The sequence below is a fragment of the Callionymus lyra genome, chromosome 9 (genome assembly GCF_982586985.1).
Source record: "Callionymus lyra chromosome 9, fCalLyr1.hap1.1, whole genome shotgun sequence".
Classification (NCBI taxonomy): Eukaryota; Metazoa; Chordata; class Actinopteri; order Syngnathiformes; family Callionymidae; genus Callionymus; species Callionymus lyra.
The window spans coordinates 8,594,715-8,616,010 of record NC_141826.1 but is presented as its reverse complement, the minus strand read 5'-3'; the positions used below and the strand labels follow the sequence as shown (position 1 = coordinate 8,616,010).

Here is a 21,296-nt window from a genome sequence, read left to right as displayed (position 1 = left end):
TCTCTCCTCCCCCCCCCCCCGCCCGCCTTCACCCTCCTTCTGGCGGCTTGGCAGTTCTGAGGTAGTTGCTGTCTGCATAGCTAAGGGAAATGTCAGCGGTACACACAGAAAAAAATGGGTCAGAACATTAGAACGCTCCCTGCACATGCTCAGTGGTTGACAACACAGCGACGAGCGAATCAGATCGGCGTGTCCTCTCGTATATATCGTCCGCCAATTGCGCGAGTTGTTCCCACTTCTCACCCCTGTCGTCGCTCATCAATTATTGACGACACACGACGGGTTTTTCCAGATCCTCCTCTGTTGCGCCAATCAGCTCGGAGAGAGATGGACGACTCAGCCGGACGTCCACGAGAAGCAGACGGAGAGATCGATCTGTTAATGGTGTGATTTAGGAACGAAAACGGAGGCGCTGCCAAGAAGTTGATGTCATTCCTTGCTTCCCCCCCTCTTTCATTACACGCCGTTTCATCCGGGGGTCGGTGCTTGCCAACGTGAAGAGGTTGATGTTGTAAACAGAACATCTGAAAATGACAAGAAAAGGCAGCTGAACGAGTCTGGAACCCACACTTATGCTTTGAGCTCTCGAGATAACAGGAATCCTGAGCTGTAATCTTGCTAGTAAAGCTAACTGTACTCAAAAACGCTAAAGTCTCTTCCTCAATTTCAACATTTTCCGGATGCGCTTGAGTCACTTCTCTTAGGAAATGATGTGTTTTATGATTGTATATTTAGTCTCTCCTTCACGTCATGCCTCTAAATTAGCTGTTCCAAAGGTCATGAGGAAGACAGTCATATGCAAGACACTGTGTGTCATGGAAAGTTCAGTTCAGTTACGGTGGTTCACTCCTTTAAAGGGTTCTCAGGCCACAAGGTGAACATGGGACCAGATGTAGAGTTTTATCCTGGTCTTATCTAGAAAAAAGACTGAATCGGAAATGGATGTTCGGCAAGTTTATCCATATGCCGTTATGATTAAGAGTCATCATAGAAATATTTAAGACTTATTTTGAAGAAATATGCATCAGAAATGTGTAGATCAATACACATTTCTCTTTTTATTAAACACAGAACTACACCAAAGTTGGTTAGTTCAGTTTGTGGCTTCTCTAATTATTTAGAATATCTCTTAATTTAATATTTCGTAAACCACATTTGAACAAGAAACAGTTGTTCTTTTATTTAAATATTTAAACCAAAAATGAAACATTATTGGGTTTGTTTGAGTCACGGATAAAGTAATCAACTGGTTAAGATTAGTCAAAATCTGGTCTGCCAAGTCATTTGATGTGGCCCTCAGGATTGTTGGTTCAAAATCAAAAGTAGATCCATTTTGGACTGCTGTTTGGAAATTTCCACAATGTGGGAAGAATAAAGGAAATCAAATGTTGATAATGTGACTCGTCAATATGTCAGTGTTTAAGATAAGGAACAGAGATTATGGATCCCAACAATAACAGAAAGACTTGAGACTTAGTTTTTAAGGAAAGAAACACACAAATGATACAATTTAAGTCTCTGTTGCAATCAGACTCGCACTTCCTGTTGCGGAAAGTTCGCTAAATATACACAATTTTCAACCCTTGACTCAAACTGTCAAATATTTTGACTACTTGTGTAGTTCAAACCTCAACTGATGAGGTTTTACTGCAGAACTAGTCAAACGGATTTTCTTAATTTACAACGTTTACACACATTTACATTTAAACATCAGCCTTTTCCATCAACGTGGCAACGTCCTTGGGCGTCTGTCCGAGGGATTGATGCCGGTTTATTACAGGATGGAGTGGTGTTTGTTTTATAGGTGGTCCTTCCTCAACATCAGCCATGAATCAATCCATCTATTAATGAGTCAAACCGGATTAGAGAAACAGACTTAGGATGTAATACCGCCCTCCTCTCTTGTCAGGCCCTCCTGCAGATGCCGGTGGAGGATCTGATAGCTCGCAGCAGAATCCCCCCCACCCCGCCCACCCCCCACCGGCCGGCTCAAGCTAATGGTTTATAACTGCCCTTCGTCTGCCTCGTAAACGCCGCGGACCCACCGGTCTGAACCGCACAAAGACTTCAAAGTGTGTGCAGAAATCACACGAGTCAGACAGATAAACTATCTGTTTCCTTTACATTCCCCTCAGCGCCGACTCGGGCCCCCTCCTCACTCGCCTTTTTCCTGTCCTCCCGTCCTCTCCTCCTCACAAGTGTGCCTTCTCTCAGCCGAGTTAAAGCCGGAGCAATAAATAAGACATATTATGGCCTTTTAACGTGATGAATAATGTAGAACAATAAAAAGTTAATATATAACTACTTTACCCTCATTCTGCCTCGCCTAAGTGTATTGTATAAGTATAGCGGAGGTGTGTGTGCGGGCGTGTGTGTGTCTGGCACTCGTGAATGTGTCAGTGTTGGAAATGCTTGTCTGAGTGTTTGCTGAAGGAGCCGCTGATGTAGATGTGAGCTCATTTTTTACGACAGGACAGGGATACAGCTGTGTTTCACAGACGCGTCCTTCCCCTTCTTTTTTTTTTTTCGGCGGCGCTCCGAGATGCTTTCAGCACATGCGAAAGATAACCTTGTGTCTGTTTTTGAAAAGATATCGCGATAACAACAACAAATGCATCCTTGTAGGAGATCAAGTCATTGTCATCGCCCCAAGGCTGACTCCTTTTGTGTCTGTTTTTTTCGTTGTTTCCCGCAGTCCCGAATTCAGGCAACCCGACGCAGGATGAAGACAACGCCATACCAGATGTCACTCAAAGTCCTCCTGATCCCGGTCAAATCGGACCCGTGGTACCGGGGAACTCTGGTGAGTAAGCTCGGAGAATGTCGAAAAGCAAATCTATCAGTAGAATAAACGTGGCGGGAAAAAGGGACAAATATTCACAGCCCGGAGCGATCCTCTGATAATTAGTCACGTTAAGCTTGAAAAGAAGCAAATAAAAGTCATAGTTGTGCTAAGTGTGCATTATATTTTAGCGCTCCGGGCCATCGTTTGATTTTCTTTTGTGAGGTGGGGGGGGTGGTGGGCGTCAGTGAGTCAGTGTGAATACAATAATGCTCGCTTCAAGGCAGAGCATCGCAGGACCCCGCCCAGCAAAGTGAAAACCCATCGCGAAAGGGATTGATTTGCCCATGAATTTTATCAACCGGGAGCTTCGGGAACGCCGTCACATCTGCAAAAGCTAAAATTGGACGGCAATCCTGTCCAGAAGCTGCTGACAACGTTTCAAATAAATATAGGCTTCCGACTCTTACCTCCAGGCGACTGAGATGTGGAGCGAACTTGGGTCCCGTCCTCAAAAAGTTGCCTGTATTTGACACACTGGTTTACTCCCATAGCCAGACAGCTTAGAGGTTAATTGATGTCTTTAGTAAATGTCACAGACTGGCAACCTGTCCAGGGTGTCCCTTACCTCTCACCCTATCTAATGATGATAGACCGCAGCGCCCCCTATTGACACAATAGCTCACAATATTAAAAAAAAAGTAAATGAAAACAATTATTTAGCATGTTTTCTTAAATGTTGGGCAATTTAGGAGATTGGATCGACCTCTGTATGTTTTTCGACTGTGAGTACCCGAAGTAAACCCACACAAAGATGGGGAGAATATAGATGCCATCTTAGCTTAAAAGCTGGTGCTCATGTGCAACTTTTATTCATTTAGTTTCAGCCTTTTGATCTTTTCAAAACAAGAAGTAAATATCAAATAGAATATTTATGCAACTAGAAAAGCACTGAGACAGAACATACCTCTGCCAAAGGCCTTATTTCATGTTCTTTGAAAACATTGCATCCGATCCAATGAACAAAACAAAAACTACTCATTTGATCGACATAATTGAGTGAATCCAATTGAAAACAACAAAATCTTGTCGTCTTTTTCTTTTGAGTCAGACGTAGCGAACTCTCCTAAGTGTCTTCTTCTTCTTCCGATGACCACGGCTCTGAACCGACTAAATAAATTAATATTTTTCTCACGTAACAGCCGTCTTTTCGCGTGCTGCGCTCCAAAAGCAGGAGGTGTATACTGGTTTCCCGTCCCAATTACTTATTCAAGCACAAATGTTGCACCCAGAGAGACTGAAAGACATTTGATATATTTTTAAAAACTCATTAGACTTGCAGATGGACAGAGGATTCGTGTGAGCCTCCTTGTTTGCTCTTCTCACCCACACTTTCCCACTCAAAGAGGCTATTTCTGCTTCCTTTTTTACTTCTCACCTGAGACTCAACTTTTCCACTTACTTTTCAGCTTCATACCGAGCTCATCCGCAGAAGAGACTTTATGGCTTCGACGTGTCTGGGAAGTCATAGATGAGAACAATTGATTGAGTCAGTGCTTGAATTTATAGCTTTGTGAGGTTCACCCAACCACCTCGCCCGTTTTTTACAACCCTTTTATGGACAGATTTCAACCAGTCCAAAGAGAATTATACCGAAAACAGATGTACATTGCAGATTAGACTTGTGCGTGTCGATATACTTTGGAAATACTGTATTTTTAGGACTATCAGGCACACTTAAAATCTGCACTGCAAAGCATTTTAGAATTTACTCTCATTTTAGAATTGACTACGGAACATCACGGATTAATACTGAACTAATATTCCTCAAGGAGTAATACTACAGATCCCCGCAGAGTAGAACTATGGTTCCTTATGGAGTAATACTTCAGATCCTCACCGAGTAGAATTATGGATCCTCATGGATTAATACTTCAGATCCTCCCCGAGTAGAAGTATGGATCCTCAAGGAGTAATACTACAGATCCCCGCAGAGTAGAACTATGGATCCTCATGGAGTAATACTTTAGACCCTCACCAAGTAGAACTATAGTTCCTCATGGAGTAATACTTCAGATCCTCACCGAGTAGAGCTTTGGATCCTCATGGAGTAATACTTCAAATCCTCACCAAGTAGAACTATGGATCCTCATGGAGTAATACTTCAGATCTCACCGAGTAGAGCTTTGGATCCTCATGGAGTAATACTTCAAATCCTCACCAAGTAGAACTATGGATCCTCATGGAGTAATACTTCAGATCCTCACCGAGTAGAACTATGGATCCTCAAGGAGTAATACTTCAGATCCTCGCTGAGTAGAACTATGGTTCTTCATGGAGTAATACTACAGATCCTCGCCGAGTAGAACTATTGTTCCTCTTGTAGTAATACTTCAGAATCTCACGAGTTGAACTATGGATTCTCATGGAGTAATACTTCAGATTCTCACCGAGTAGAACTATGGATCCTCATGGAGTAATACTTCAGATCCATGCAAGTAGAACTATGGATCCTCATGGAGTAATACTTCAGATCCCCCCTGAGTAGAACTATGGATCCTCATGGAGTAATACTACAGATTCTGGTGAAGTAGAACTATTTATCTTCACAGAGTAATACTTGAGATCCTTGCTGAGTAAAATTATGGATCCTCATGGAGTAATACTTCAGATCCTCACCGAGTAGAACTACGGATCCCCCTGGAGTAATACTTCAGATCCTTACCAATAGAACTATAGTTCCTCAAGGAGTGACACTACAGATCCTTGCAGAATTTTACTACGTAACCTCACATTGTAATACATTATAGGTACTGTGCTTCGACATAATATTATGGAAAGTGTAAGAGGATCCCAAAAGGAGACCAGTTAAGGTACATGCACTTCAAACTCAAGGCTTTCAAAATACGCCTTATGATCTCAAAAGAGTCTTTCATTGATGGTGCTCATTATAGTGAGTTAAAATTTCACTAAATTGTTTCTGACTCATTAAAGTCGGGGAGGAGAGTCTTTGGCAACATCCATAGAAGAAATTGTTAGAGGACACCAGAACAAAATATAAATGGGTCAAGCATTGCTCAGGAAAACTTGGCAACAAGACGGGCAGATGAAAAAGTGAATGAATGACTCAGGATAACTCTTTGCGAGATGAATTGTTGAGGAGTAATGGATGTCTGGAAGAAGGACAGATATTTCAGGAATGAGACTTCCTGACAGATTTTCGACCAAACCTGCCAACCCCCTTAAAAAAAAATTCCTCCGGACTCTGATTTCCCAGATACAGAGTCGAACCGGTAGCCTTCAGTGATGTCATCGTCGGCGATAACAGCGACCCGCCGCTCAACAAGTGGTTTAGTGTGAGGCGGCTAGCCGGGCGTGGAGACAGAGTCATTAGTGGGGATGACAGTCTCCGGAGATATAATGTGTTTGTGTCCGTGTCAGGGCGGGCGAGGAGGGTCACGGACAGTAAAGAGGTTGTAGTGGTGTGTGTGAGTGGAGGGCGTAAGAGGAGGGGAAGGCGGGCAGGGGGGTGTCGTTCTTTGGCAGCAGCTGCCTGCATACATGGAAAACAGATTTGGTTCTCCTCAGATTTCAGTCACCAGAGCAGCCAGTCCTCCCGTAACGGCTCACTCCCCCTGTTCGGAGCCCCTCAGACAAAAGGATAAAACAAAATCAGATGTTCAGATATGCCCGCCTCGCTTTTTTTTTTTTCATATCTGCAACTGCGGCCTTGACATACAACTTTTCCCCTCGTTTTTTTTTATCAAGGCAGCGATCTCCCTCGCTCGCTCGCTCGCTCGCACTGACTGACAACTGCAGATTTCATTCAGAGGCTTTCCATTTTTTTTTTGATTGAGTTAATCCAATTAGATTACATCAATGTTGCGGAGCAAACAGGGATGTGATCAGTCAATCGACGCAGAATCACAAGAGCACAGACGGCGGCGCTGACTCGTCACCAGCCTGACGCCGCTCACTTCTCATTCCCCCGCCATTCATGTGACTTCTTTTGAGGCTGTTTTGGAAATGTGTAATCTGGTCTTCCGCTGTCACCATTAGCCTGCGCCGTCTGCGGGGCTTAAGATGACAACGTCATTGGAGGGGAACAGTGGCAGAAGTCACTTAGACGGATGAAGTAGATGTCAACATCAATTCCCGGACAGAGATAACAGAGAATTTCTCCCTTTTCCCCCCTTTTTTTTGGAAGAAGAAAAGTGAACTCGCTACACAGTCGTGACTCTGGAAAGTATTTCACGCCGGTCGGGGCCCATCAGTTATAAATCTTCAGCTGTAAAACCAATTTAAATGTGGACCAAAGAAACAACACTGATCAAGTTCGCATGTGTTCGTGTGAGACGGAGACGATCTCGTGCTGACGAAAAAAGGCGAACGGCAGAGGAAATGAAAGAGGAGGTGCTGTCACAGTGGTGAATACAATTAGACAGATATTTAAAAATCTGCCTCTCATTTGATTGGACGGATCAGGGATATTCAATTACACTTCCAGCTGTGACGGATTTGAAAAGCAAACTCGGCCAAACTGTTATTCTGCTTGGAAGGGTTGACTTTTAAACAAAGGAATAAATCAAATTTTGGAATTAAATATATGAAAAGAGATTTTTTTTTTTAATCGATACAAAAACATGTTTTTAGATCAACTCTTGATGTCGAGAGGCTTGAATTCCTTCAAGGTTGTCCTAACTAAAGACTGAAACCATCTGGTATTAAAGATGTAATTTATCTTCCTAAAAAGGTCCTAATAAAGTCTTAATGAAATAAGGCTTACAGTGCTTAAGCATATTCATAAAAGACAAGAAAAGAAAAAACATTAACATACATTAACATACTGTAAGTAGATGATAATTGTGTGTATTTTCTATGTTTTGACCTCTCGTAGGCTGTTCCTGGGCAGAACATCGTCCTCACGTCTCCATTTAAATATGGTTATTTATAAATGACTCATTTGTAAAAATCCACTCTTCCATTGAAGTCTATTGTATTATTGTAAAATCCAGTTTGAAAAAAGTCACGACTGAAATTACGAGTAGACGAAACTCTCTTTGGAAAGCTCAACATCATGAACTGCGAATTCTGGGTTATGTGGGTTCGAGTCACAGTATAGGAATTTGCTACTTCCAATAAATATTCTCCTCCTCAAAACTGGGCAAACGGCTCGGAAAACAGCTTGTGGTACGACGACATAAATGCCAACCGTCCTCGGGTTTAACCCGTTACTCTACACGCACGTCCCCGGCTCCGACAACATCTCTGCGCCCCGGAGGGAATTTTTAAAGTATCCGTTTATATTAGAGAGGTTGCATGTGGACTAAAGGCCAAACAGTTTAAATAAAGCACGTCTTTATGAGTCTCAGTGTTCGTATAGACCGGGGACCAGGAGGTGACCTATGGCGGGCGGTTTTATCGTAAAGATTTTGTAAGAACCAGGTGTGAATACTTGTTAAAATATGAACTGTGTTGAGATCAGACTTGTTAAAAAAAAAGGTCTGTAATGATCCCGCCCTCTAATGATTTTTTTTTTTTTTTTTATCACCCAGACACGATGAACCAGGACCAGTCCGGCTCGGATGGCATCCTGAGCTCCAAAGCCGCCGTTTTCTCCATCATCGGGGCCGGCTGCGTCATCTTCCTCCTCCTCATCCTCCTCCTGGTCATCCTGCTCATCAAGATGCGCAAGCGCTCCCGGAAAAACGCCCACTCGCAGCCCCGCCCCTCGGCGCTGTCACTCAGCACGCTGTCCAATCCCAAGATGCCGGGGGGCACGGCGGGCACGGAGCCCAGTGACATCATCATTCCACTGCGGACAGAGAACAACTACTGCCCTCACTACGAGAAGGTGAGCGGCGACTATGGCCACCCGGTCTACATAGTCCAGGAGATGCCGCCGCAGAGTCCGGCCAACATCTACTACAAGGTCTGACCCCTCTGCACAGCCGTTCGGAACGAGAGGAGCGCTTGATTTATGTTCTTGGAAAGACACCGTTCCTTCGCCATTTTTTGAGGGACTTGCCGTTTCTTCAAGCCCCAGTTACTTCTACCACCTGCTGCACAAATCTGGAGAGTCACCAGAGACCAGCAGGCTTTCTAAGTTGACTGACAAAAAAATATGATTCGGGTTTGTCTGACAATCCCTGCCTCACTTTCCCCCCCAACACCCCCTCACCTCCTCACCTGCCCCAGAGGTCCGTGGATGGAACCCAAAAACGACTGTCCGCCTAAAAAGTATCCCCTCCCCCTGCCCCCCCAACCCCAGACGGCCTGCATTTCGTGTGCAAGCGTAACAATACGTGTGATAGTGTCAGGGCTCCACGCTGGGCCAGGACTCTCCAGATAGCTCAGGTATCAGACACAGTGTGTGAAAATGTTCCTCTCCCTTTTGCACCTCTGATGTTTGCCTTACTATTTTTGATGGAGGACCCTGATTCAGTTCACAAAGCAGTTGTATTTTGTTAGACTTTTCCTACAAGTGCACAATGTATAGAGTCCTATGGAATATCATCACCACCCATGTCATATCCATCGTGTTCATCTCCCCCAAACCTCCACCCCCCACGAGACTGACCCTTGACCTGGACTTGTAGATGTCAAGGTGTGTGTGTTCGGTGTGTTCCCCCCCCCCCCACCCCCCCGGAACACTCCCTCGTTCCACTGGTTCTGATACGAGCGCTGCCATCACTCTGGTATTTATGACCTACTTATCTGTATTAAGGGTGTGTCATGTGTGTGTGTTCGGGCACGTCCAGAGGCCGGGGCAGACTCCTCGGCTTCTTTGGGTTTGAACGTCGGCTACTGTAGCAGAATCCACTACAAGAAGACGGTTTCAGATCTCGACCAAAAGACCCTCCCGGAGCTCCAGCTGGCACCGACTGAAGATTTTTTATTGTGTCCGACGAGCTCTTTGGGGTTTTTTTTTTCAAGACGGCAGGCGGCGTTTGTTCCACTTCAAGTGTTACAGTGGAGGCTTCAAACATGGTGGGCGTCGTCGGGATGGGCAGCACTGATTGGCTGGCCTACATAGGTAGATGCCCTATATATAAGTTGGACGAGCATTAGGATAGTCTTTTTTTTTTTCCTTTTTCTTCAGAAGCCAATTGGCCGCCATCTGTAGATGAGTCAGTGGTGTCGCCAGTGACTCATCTGAGTGCCATCTCTGTGCCCACTCTCACCAACTGGGTGCGAGAGACGATGGAGTGAAGATGGGGAAGGTTGGGAGAGGCAGGTAGCATTCAGTTTCTTTTTTTTTTCTTTTTTTCTCAATCATCTCGCCTGTCGTGCTGTGAATCGAAAAACGCGAGGGGCGCGAAATAGTCGCGGACGTGGCGAGGAAACCGCCACACAGATTTTCCTCCAATAAGACCACGCGACTCATTGTGCTTTTTTCCAAGGTGTTGCCAATGAGTTTAGACGCTTCCCCAATACCGCCGGGAACCCCGATGTTCCCCGGAGGAGTATGTAAGGACAGCGACTCCTCAGCTGCACACACATGCAGACACACACCGAGACTGACGGGTCCAGGTTTTTTTTTATCTCCAGTCAGGCTGCCGCTCCACTCACCGCGCAGAGACACCCATCATGTGCTGCCACATGCTATCACCGTCCGCGGAGACACTGCTGAGTTAAAAGGCAGCCCTGCTGGAGGACTCGGGGAAGACTCTTTTGCGTGTCGTTAACCTCAGAGTTAACTACCTGAACAGCTGCTGGTGCTTTTTTTTTTTTTTCTGTGGTCCTGTGTTTTAACTCAGCATGCAGCCCTCTGTGGAACACATCTACATCAAATATTTTTGTTTCGGATGGATTCGCATCCGCTCACCTATACCAGCCAAGGGAGTCATTTCCAAATTACCACAAAAACCCCCATTGCTCATTTTCATTCATTTTAGTGACCACTTAATGTTATTGGAATTTGTTGCGGTGAGTTGAACAAAAAAAAAAAAAGAGGCGATAAGAAAGAAATGTAAATATATGGATAGAGCTCAATTTAAGATGTAATTTCACCTGAACACTGCTCATATGAAAAATTAAAGATTAGATTTTTGTAATGGAGGATGTTTGTAAATAGCTGTCTTTTTAAAAAAAAAAAAACGTGTGTTTTGTATGAATCCTTTTTTTTTTTTTTGTCTCTGTTTGCAATATGTTTTTATTTTATTTTCTCTTAGAGTCAAACTAAATATTGCAATGGACACTCAAGCTGTCGTTTAATTTCTTCACGCAGTGTCCAGTATTGTCAAGAAAAAAGTCTTTGTTACCACATGTTTTCAGAGAGAGAAAGAGAGAGAGAGAGTTTCTAACATCGATACTCGCGGCGTTTAAGTCATATCGGTCCAGGCGAGACGCTTTGTCACCGAGCAGCTTTGAAACGGATAATTGAAACTATGAATGATAATGTTGGAGACAGCACTTAACTGCGTATGAAGACTGTGTTATTCCACCGCCTTTGAGTTACCTACACTTCCCACTTCATTATAAGATGTATCAAAAGAAGAAAAGACGGTCGGTCTAGAAAATGAATCTTTTCTCAGTTTTAATAAGGCGGGGGGAGCGACGTGGGGGGAGGAAAAGGAGGAGAAAACAGGGGGAATCAAAACACAAAAGGAGCCATGTTTGTGAGTGTGACCGCTCTGAGCTCGCCAATAAATCATCCAGTTTACTCCACTCATTATCTCCCGGGCGGTCTTTTGTTTTAAAGTTGCTCTCTCCCCCCTCATCCCTGCCTCCCTCCTTTGTCATCCCTCCTCTCCTAATTTAGCACAAGGATGTCAGTCGTCGTCGAGGCGAGCTTCACTGTAGCTTTCTTTCTGCTAATGTTTCAAAGCCACAGTATTATCTTTCAATGTGCATGTGTACGCGAAAACCTGTTGAATTTGTTTCCCTTTGTTTGAATCATAAATGTCGAGAATTTTTTCGTTATTTTATTTTAGGATTTTTTTTTTTTTTTTCTGCCATTCACTTTTTTTTCTTCGCCGCTTCTCAGCGTAACCTATTGGCACCAGCTACCATGGAAATAATGTTCCACCAGTTTGGAAACTACCGCATATTGATAAATAAAATTTTTCCCATGGAACTTGGTCTCTGCTTTTCTTTCCTCCATCACCAAGTGCAGATTTGGGTTTTGACCGCGGTGCAGATGTAAAGAGTAAAAAGTTCAATACTTTCATGTGGAAATTCGTTCATATGAAGTCAGTCGCTCAAACTGTCACCGAGTACGTGCAATGGAACTTGTAACACCCGACTGATTGAAGGATTTCAGAAACCTCACACCTTGAGGTTGATATTCAAATGGCCGGTTCAGGATTTTTAAAAGCAATAAATCCCCAAAAGGTTGTGCCACGGAGGCGACAGACTCTTGGAAAACCTCCTCTACCAAAGGAAACACCTTGGCGAGCGTACCCGTGTGACACCTCACCAGAGACGAGGGGAGGTTCATCCGGCCCAAGACTCCTCGACTAGACTCTCATTCTACTTCCATGTATCCTCGATTATTCTCTTTCTTTCACCACCAAAGGCGGCGATCGATGGAAATACAGCTTTGCCCTCTGGCTAAGCTCAAGGTCAAGTAGATAAAACGACTCTAGGATACTTTACTTGAGGTAGAATCTCACTTTTACCAGATACTACTATATTCCATCATTTTAAGACTAATTAGCTTGTATAAAGAAAGTCCCAATTAAGTAAGGAATAAACAAAACTTGTAGTGTTAAAAGATGGAGGCAGTTGAAGTTGATTTATTACAAATCTTCATCACACAATCACATCCTCTGGACGTGATCAAAGCACGAGAGACTCGCGATTCATATTTGAAGAAACGCATCGACTGATAAAAAGGTTTCACATGAAAAAGAACAAAAATATACAACTAAATCAATTGAAACACTTACAAGATTCAATAACTAGATCCTTGAGATATTCTTCTTACGGCGAAAACAAGATTAAAAAAAAAAAAAGGCGACTTCAACATCGGTAGATTATTATCATCATTATACGATTGTGCTGCGACGACGGCGGCCAACTGGTTTAATCCAGATGCTACAAGATGACAAAGAAGTCTTCATGCAGTCTTATGAATCGACGGTTTGCCAACAGTACTACTGAGAATGCTGATCAAGAATCCAAGGAATTGTGTAAACAAACAAGAAAGGGGTTAGCAACCTTTAAAAATGGGTTTTCTGCCAGGAATGCTTTGCCAAGAAAAAAAATAAACACACTTTGTTGTAACACCAGCAGCTTACAGGCTTTTTTTTTCTTCCACTCATCATTAATGCGCTGTTTTTGTCAGATTTTAACTACCTTGTTTGTGTCCCTTACATGGAACATTCTGCAGATATTTCAGCAAACCTCTGGTGGTGTCGTCCATGACAGTAGATGTCATCGTATAAACACAAGCCTCTAGAACAGAAGCACCTGAACACGTTTTAGCTTTTAACAGAAAAAGGGCTGATTCGATATTTACCTGTTTGGATCTCTTTGTGATGCGTTCATGAATATCTCGATGTTTCACTTTGGAGGAGAGAGAGAGTGTGAAACCGTAGGTGACTCTGCTGAGCGCCATAAATCCATTTTACTGCCGGAATAATAACTGCATTTAACTACTCGTACGGCTGCAGCGTGCATTAGTTGTGCACGTCCCCGGAGGGCTGAAGACATATGCCATAATCCTGCATCCATATTATTAGCTTCATTTGCTTTTTTTATGGTGAATTATTTGTTTATACTTTCCAATTCAGTTGATCCCCCACCAAGGCTGGCTTATTCATTTTTATATAAATCTAGGTACTCGATCAATATTGTGTATTATCGTGTTGTTTTATATGAGCAAAACAGAATAACTTAACGCTATAATCTTATTCTCTGGATAATATTCTGAAAATATAAGAAGGAAAAACAAATCCAGGTAGTCCTTCACTCAAAATAAAAACTTCACTCATTTTCTACTCACCCTCATGTCGACTAAACTAAATTATTTTCAAGTGCTTTTTGGGCAAAAAATGCTTGTCAATGCTAATGTGGCGACCGATCATTTTCATCCAAAAACACACTTATAAACATCCAAATATGTCCGTGGTGCTCGTCTGTAACGTCCATCTTGTATTGAAGCCTAGACATCAGGAATTGTTCTGGAAATAATTCAACAAGTCTATATTTTAAGCTTGTTTTTTTTAGCGCACGCTGCTAGGCCAAAATGCTACACAGGAAGTACTCTGAGTAAATATCGTGAGCACTTCCTGTGTAGATAGATAGATAGATAGAACTTTATTGATCCCTCAGGAGGTCTCCTTCAGGAAATTGTTTTTCCGATTAGAGCAATACAAATGATAATTCATAAAAAAACAATAAAAATTAGAAGAGAACAAAGTTTATTTTATCTTGCCCTTTAAAGTATATACTTTATTGAATATTGTTTTGATTGTTTAAGCGCTTTGTGACCCTGGTCTGGAAAAGCGCTATATAAATACAAATTACTTACTTACTTACTACTTACTATAAAAAGAAAGTACAAGATAACACAATCTAAGTCTAAAGATGAAGAAAAAGATCAAGAAAAAGAACATAGCTCAAAAACAAATAAAGACAAAGGATACAAAGATTAACATGGAATAGAATGTCATGATACCTGACATACATGTAGACAGTAGACAGGAAGCACTTGTGGTATTTACCATAGACATATATAAATAGACGCTGCATCAACTGTAGACGGATGTGTTTATATTTATAGTGTAAACACATCATTCCTCTATAGACGTAATGCACTGTAGGAGTGAGTGGCACTGTACCAAGATGGCCGCCCTGTAGTGCTCTAGTGGGCGGGAGCAGTCGATGTGGCGTCTATATATAAAGATGTCTATGGTATTTACCAGGAATACTTCCTGTCTGTGTAGCATTTAAGCCTCTGCTACAAACAACCTTAAAAAATACACTTGTTTAAGTGTTTCCAGAACAATTCCACCACAGAGGTATTTGGATGAAATGTGTCTTTTTGGACGAAGATGAAGACGAAGACAACTGAGCTACTGTTACTACATTAAAATAGACTTTTTTGCCTACTAAGAAATGGATTACTCTGAAAAGAATCAACATGAGGGTGAGTAGGATATGAAACGAACCCTTCAAGCGTGAACTATAAAGAAGGATAAGCATCAAACACCAAAGGATCTTTTAACATAGCCATTAGCTCAACGATTGTTTACATGGTCAGGCAGCTATGTTTGTTGTGTTCCACTTTTATTTGGCTTTTATTTCTCTGCGAGCTTCACAGGAAGTTGATCACAGCTGGAATTAATCTGCAATCAAACCTCCAACCACCTGCCTCAGATCGTGTTTACGCTTCCATGGGTAACATTGACCTCACCTTGGGCTGCTCTTGAACTTTGAGTCCGACTGTGAACATTTTTGTTTTTGTTTTTGGTATTTCCACCGAGCATGTCTGCTGATCTCCTTTCTGGTGCTTTTGGTTCTTAGCTTTTTTACGTTTTGTGTTTGGATCGCCTTGTGTTTTGTTACAAGTTATCTCCCTAGTTTTCCATTTAATGGTATTTTTCTGGACATTCCGTCTCTCTAGACTCTTTTTAAATTATCGTTTATTTGTTCTGTGTCCTTTTGTTTTATTAAAAAGTCAGTTATTCACATGTCTGTCGTCTGTTTGCACTTCACTAATCTTTCTAAAGTTATCTTTTCCTGTTCTCTATTGGTTTAGCAGAAGTCATTAATCCAAGCTTGCCTTATCGTCCAAGTCAAATAAAAGTTCAGTTCTTCTGGTACCTCTGCACAGCCCGAGGACAATCTTACGGATTTCAGAATAATGACGAGAACAAGTTGAAGCAAAAAATGTGAACGCAAAATTGTTGTTATGTGATGTCTCTTTTCTGGTTTTGCGAAAAAAAGCAAAAACTTCATGGTCCATTTGCGCATGTGTGTTGCTTTCAGCATACACAACTTTATTTATGCAGCCGATGACATAGCATCTCTTCTCAAAGCATTGATATTATCAAAGATAAAGAGGAAAATGATCAATCGTGTTCATACTAACTAGTGTTTAAAATCAAGACAACTATTAAGACGTTCCTGGGGAAAGTTTTTGTTGGCCAGCATGTTAGTCTAAGTTTGGCGGAAAGAGAAAACAGTGGTTCTTTTTAGAAGCTTCCAGTTTATTAGAGAGTAAATAATTGTGTCATGTTTCATCAAAGACAAAACATCCTGGTGTTTAGAGTAAATGAAAACAGACCCCATTAAAATCAGTGCTTTGAGACTGGAAAAAATATTGTAAGCTATATAAATAAAATGATGTTTCTGAACATGCTTCATCATGGATCGCTGATGATATTCTAAATCTTGGAATAGCGAGATAATGTGTATTGCATTTATATATATATATGCATATACAGTACCTAGTTCTCCATTAGCCTAATGTAGCATCGTGATTAGCAACTAGAAATTAGCAATGTGCCTATAACATAAGCTGTGTCTCAAATCGCATACTTAGTGCACTGGTGGTTAGTATGCATCAGGATAGTGTACGTACTAACTAGTACGCAAATTCTCGACAGATAGTATGTCTCAAATCAAACACTGCCGCTACGCACTAACAGGAAATGACGCAACAGCTTCTTCTTCTACTACTATTTAATGACGATTGCAAACAGCTGTAGGACAGTATCAACGACACCTGCTGGCAGCACGTTTTGCAAGTTTGGATCAATAAATATGGGAAACGAAATATTAAATAATATGACGTAACTTTCGTTTACAACGTCAACGTCACTAAGATGGCGGCCGTTTAGGGTAGAAAGTGTCCATCGATCCATACTTAGTTTTGTGGGTGTTTTAGTACGCCAATTAAGTGTGCATGGTGCACTACATTTTGCATACTAAGAATTGAGACACACTTATGCACTAAAAATACTAAGTTTAAGTATGCAAGTATGCGATTTGAGACACAGCTATAGACTCTTCTTTTTAGGCTTTTTTCAGAGTGTTCGGCAACGCATGTTCAACATCAATCTAGATGGGGGAATCACAAATTGCTGTTCTGCACAAAAACTCTCAAAAACTATTAATATAACTTTAATAAAGAGACTCACACCGACAGTCTGCAGTCCTGATCTCACCACACGTTCTGGCCCTTTCCTTTTAAAAGGAGGAAATGTAACAATAAAACGAGAGAATAAAAGAAACGGGTTGAATAAACGCAGAATTCAGACGATTCATTTTCAGATTCATCTCTTGATGAAGCACATTTCCAGATGTATGTTGGATGGTTTTCATTCTGCCATCCTTTCAGTGCCTTCTTTTGAAAGTGGTGGCTTCTTTTGAAGCTGCAGGACTTTCCAGCCGCTACTTTTTCACCGGCACAATCTCTCCATTAAATCAGCAACACGGGTAACGAATGAGGAATAGCAAATACACAGTCCAGGATATTCCATATCTCTCTTTCTCCCACTCTCTCTCGCTGAATAAATGCTCAATGAAGACTCTTTTACCTGCCTCGGTGAGCCCGTGCCGAAAGCCCGTGGGGGCAGAGTCCACACCTCTTGGTATTTTTATTTTTTTTGTCAAGCACACATACGGGGAACAGTACAGCAAACGCCATTGGCAAGAATATTTCTGGCATGAATCCACTTTTAGCTCTCGCCAAGAGGTAGCTAATTCAATATTTACTTTTTTTCTGCTTTCTTTCGGAGTCACGCTTGTCTTATCTTACCTCGTTTTAGGAAGCCTTACTTTAAAGGACAGGGACTCAAATTGTAACCATGAGCGTGTTCTGCAAATTACTAACACGCTTCCGAGGAGGAAAACAAAAACATCCAGAGAGGTTAAACTCTTGTACCGAGTCGGGTCTGGTTTTAATCTCGTCGGAAATGTTCTTAAGCGCTTATTTCGAGGTATAAGTCTCTCTGCTTCACCAAATGTGGGCAGAAGATTATTTTCTCATCTCAGCGAGCTTCCAAGTTCATGGTGTGAGCACAAACGAGCCGCCCACACTCCCAGCACTTCTTCCTCAGATCCCCCCCAAAAAACCCCCTCACCTCGGGGGTCATCGCTGCACAGATGGGTTTGTTCTGATACATTAGTCAGATTGAAATCACAAGCAGCCTTCATAAATTCATATTCCGGGGACCGTGGACACGCCTTTTTGCATAGTAACTAATATCCATATCAACCCGCTCTGCCCTGGTGTCCTCCAAAATTACATTTCTTCATACATGATTAAACCCGATTGGCTGCACTCTGTATTTCCATTGCGTTTGTCTGGAATTACAGCCGGCATTTACCCGTCGGATGACTAAACTCCCCTCGTCCTTGGTGAAAGCAGAGATGGCATGAAACGTTGTTAAAGTGATTGGGGCATTTTCTCCGACAAACATCAGTTGTTTGTGGGCTCCTCGTGTGGCCCCCGATGATGTGATCAGAGCGGGCAAGTCAAGGGAGAAGTCTCTCACAAACACTTAAGCCCCACCCGGAGTGATCCCCCCTCGGTGCCGGGGGGCAGGTAGGTTCATCTGGTTTCCTGGCTCAGCACCGAGACGCCCCCATAGATCCACATTACTGTGGGTTTATTAAAGCCTTCCCCCCACTGAGCTTCTGTGTGTGACTGGATGTTTTTTCTGTGTACGCCTGCATGTATATTTATGTGAGCCAGTGGGTTCTTCTGTTGTTTAACCTCAGTTTCCACACACACAAAAAAAAAGAACCCCAGTTGAAAACCTGAACAAGGTTTCCGTCATCCCTGATCTACCCTGTAGACGGCGGGATAGATTAAAGCGTAACTGTTGCCGTCATTTAAATGTTTCATTTGCATGGCGTTAAATCCACAACGCAGACATATTTATAGCTTTCACGGCTCCCACCAGGTTTCCAGGATGCATCCCCAACGTCGTGCTCTTCTTCGCCGTTTAACACGTAGGCTCACGTGTCTTTACAGATGAAACAAGTCACCTGGGAGGAGGAACAGCTGCCAGCGCTTGGTGGCGACTGGGGAACAATTAAACATACACTTTCCCTCCATGAATGCTAATTGTGAACAAAATTGTGAGAGAATGTTTTCATGTTTTTTTTTCTAAAAAACAGTTTAGGGTTAAATCACCCGGGATCATCATTTTCGTTGAGTAAAATTAGCAATATAAATTCATAGCATCGAGCCACTAGAGTAATTATGGTAACTAAATGAATCAAGAGTCTTTTTTAAAAAAAAAGATGAGGCAACATAGATTCATGATTTCTCTCTTTTTTTTGTTTTTAAACTATTCGTTTCAAGTTGAACGCGTGGCTGTTGCACATTAGCATAGTTTACGTATCACTTTCAACGCTCCTACATCACTGCCTGCGACTTGTTTTCACTTCTTGTGATGCATTAAGGGCTGGTGGAGAAAAGCGCACGTGGAATCTTTTAAAGTCTGGGATGTAGAATAGATCCGCGAACAGAAGTGTGGGTCGCTGCCAGGAAGGAGCCCTGGAGACGCGAGACTATTGGAGAAGTACGGAGGATGCCAAAATGAGTTGTGTGTTTAGAGATATTGCATGACAGGACGCCAGAAGTGAAGCTGTGTGTGAAGTGCGGTGCAGCTGGGTAGGAATTTTTGCAGGAGGACAGTGTACCAGCGGTGGGACGGGGATAAGGTATATCTGTCCCCCCCGTCCGTGAGTGATCCTTTCGTCCAGTACTCATGAACGCGGGGACTCGTGAAATCGGAGATCTTCTTCCTCTCGTGTTGGAAAGTAATCAAGGCTTCACAAAACACTTCGGCACAGGGTCACGCCGTCGATTCATGTTAGATAGAAACTCTAAGAAAAAACAAACATTATCGACCAAACACAACTTCAAAGATGCTTTTTGTACTTCAATTCAAATTCCACTCATTTTCTACTCATGTCGACTAAGGGTTGGCATTATTTTCAGAGTAATATGTTCCTTTTTAGAGTCATAAACAAAACTCTTTGTTCATTTTAATGCATCGACTGGCGCTCACTTGTCTTCATCTTCGTCCAAAAAGACACTTAAAAACATCCAAATACCTCCATACTGCTCGTCTGTAACGTCCCCCTGGAATCGAAGCCTTAACAAGAAAAAAAAGAAAAAAAAAGTCATATTTTAGGCTTGTTTTAGGCAGATGATTCCATGTTGTTACCGTAAATACTGGCATTCGCAACAACACTTCAAATGTGTTTCAGCGTTAAATATACAAACTTATTTCAGTTTTATTTGGAACAATTTATCATGTCGAGGCTTCAATGCAAGAGGGACGTTACAGGCGAGCACCACTGAGGTATTTGGATGTTTTTTTTGGACGAAGATGAAGAGGAAGAGCTCCAGTCGCTACATTAGCATGGACGTTCATTTTTGTCTATAAATCTAAAAAGTGAACGCACCAATTTCAGTGAACTATCACGTAAACAGTGTAGATAAGATCATGGAAAAGAAGCATTTTTCTCAGTCACTTTATATCTTCACTTCATGCCCCTTTGTTAACTTGCTGGAGCCCAACTACAGACTATGGATGGATGGATGGATGGATGGATGGATGGATGGATGGATGGATGGATGGATGAATGGTTGGATGGATGGATGGATGGATGGATGGATGGATGGATGGATGGATGGATGGATGGATGGATGGATGGATGGATGGATGGATGGATGGATGGATGGATGGATGGATGGATGGATGGATGGATGGATGGAACAAGAACATTAAATAAAATAATAATAATAAAAAGAAAGTGCAATCTTAAGATAAAGATCATAGATCAAAGAAAAAGGATACAAAGATGAACATGGAATAGAATCATATTTTCCCACCACTCCTGCCCCCAAACTCAGAATTAAACAACCTTATAGCACGAGGAATGACTGTCGACGAGTCCCTGAGTCTATTAGTGTTGCATCTGGGGAGGAACAAACTGTGGTCGATCAGTGAGATATCCGAGATCCAGCTAACACTATAATGTAATATAACAAAAGTATAGAGGTTTAAAGAATTTCAGCATCGATGACACGATGCCGCACCAAACTGACGTCTTGTGGCATCAACGGTTGCCACAGTTAGTCAGCCTTCTCCACATTAATCTTGATCATCGACGCCAGTCACACCTCTTTTACCTCATGGACCACATCCCGTTGATTGCAAAGATACAGTTCAAACATTGAGCAAAGCACGAGATGCAACCTCTGTGATTCATACCATGTTGGTAACAAATGATCTGGTTATGGACCAGCAGGAACCGGGCGTTGTTTAGTTGATGTCCAAAGTTAATTTGGAAACGTTCAGCATTTGAACATTTCATCCGGATGAACAGGAATTCAATGAAGAAGGAAAGCTATTGTTGAGGAGAAAACAATAGGATCACTTGTGATATGAGGCAGAGTCGGTGGTGAACCGCACCATCAACTGGCCAAACCACAGGTCTTCATGTTAACCATAACCATTCATTCAGGTCTATATGTAGACTAGTGATACAGTTGGTGAGGTGAATGAAAATAGATGATGTGGGTCTAGTAGCAATC

At 42.4% G+C, this 21,296-nt stretch overlaps 1 protein-coding gene across 1 annotated transcript in view; it reads left to right on the top strand.

Annotated features, from left to right (window-relative positions):
• Positions 1-11,861, top strand: part of efnb1 (ephrin-B1) — an 89,418-nt gene extending 77,557 nt beyond the window's left edge. The window contains exons 4-5 of the mRNA XM_087798405.1: positions 2,696-2,803; positions 8,338-11,861. Coding sequence (XP_087654531.1) covers positions 2,696-2,803; positions 8,338-8,720 — 491 coding nt within the window. The 3' untranslated portion in view covers positions 8,721-11,861. The remainder of the gene's footprint in view (positions 1-2,695; positions 2,804-8,337) is intronic.
• Positions 11,862-21,296: the final 9,435 nt, after the last annotated feature.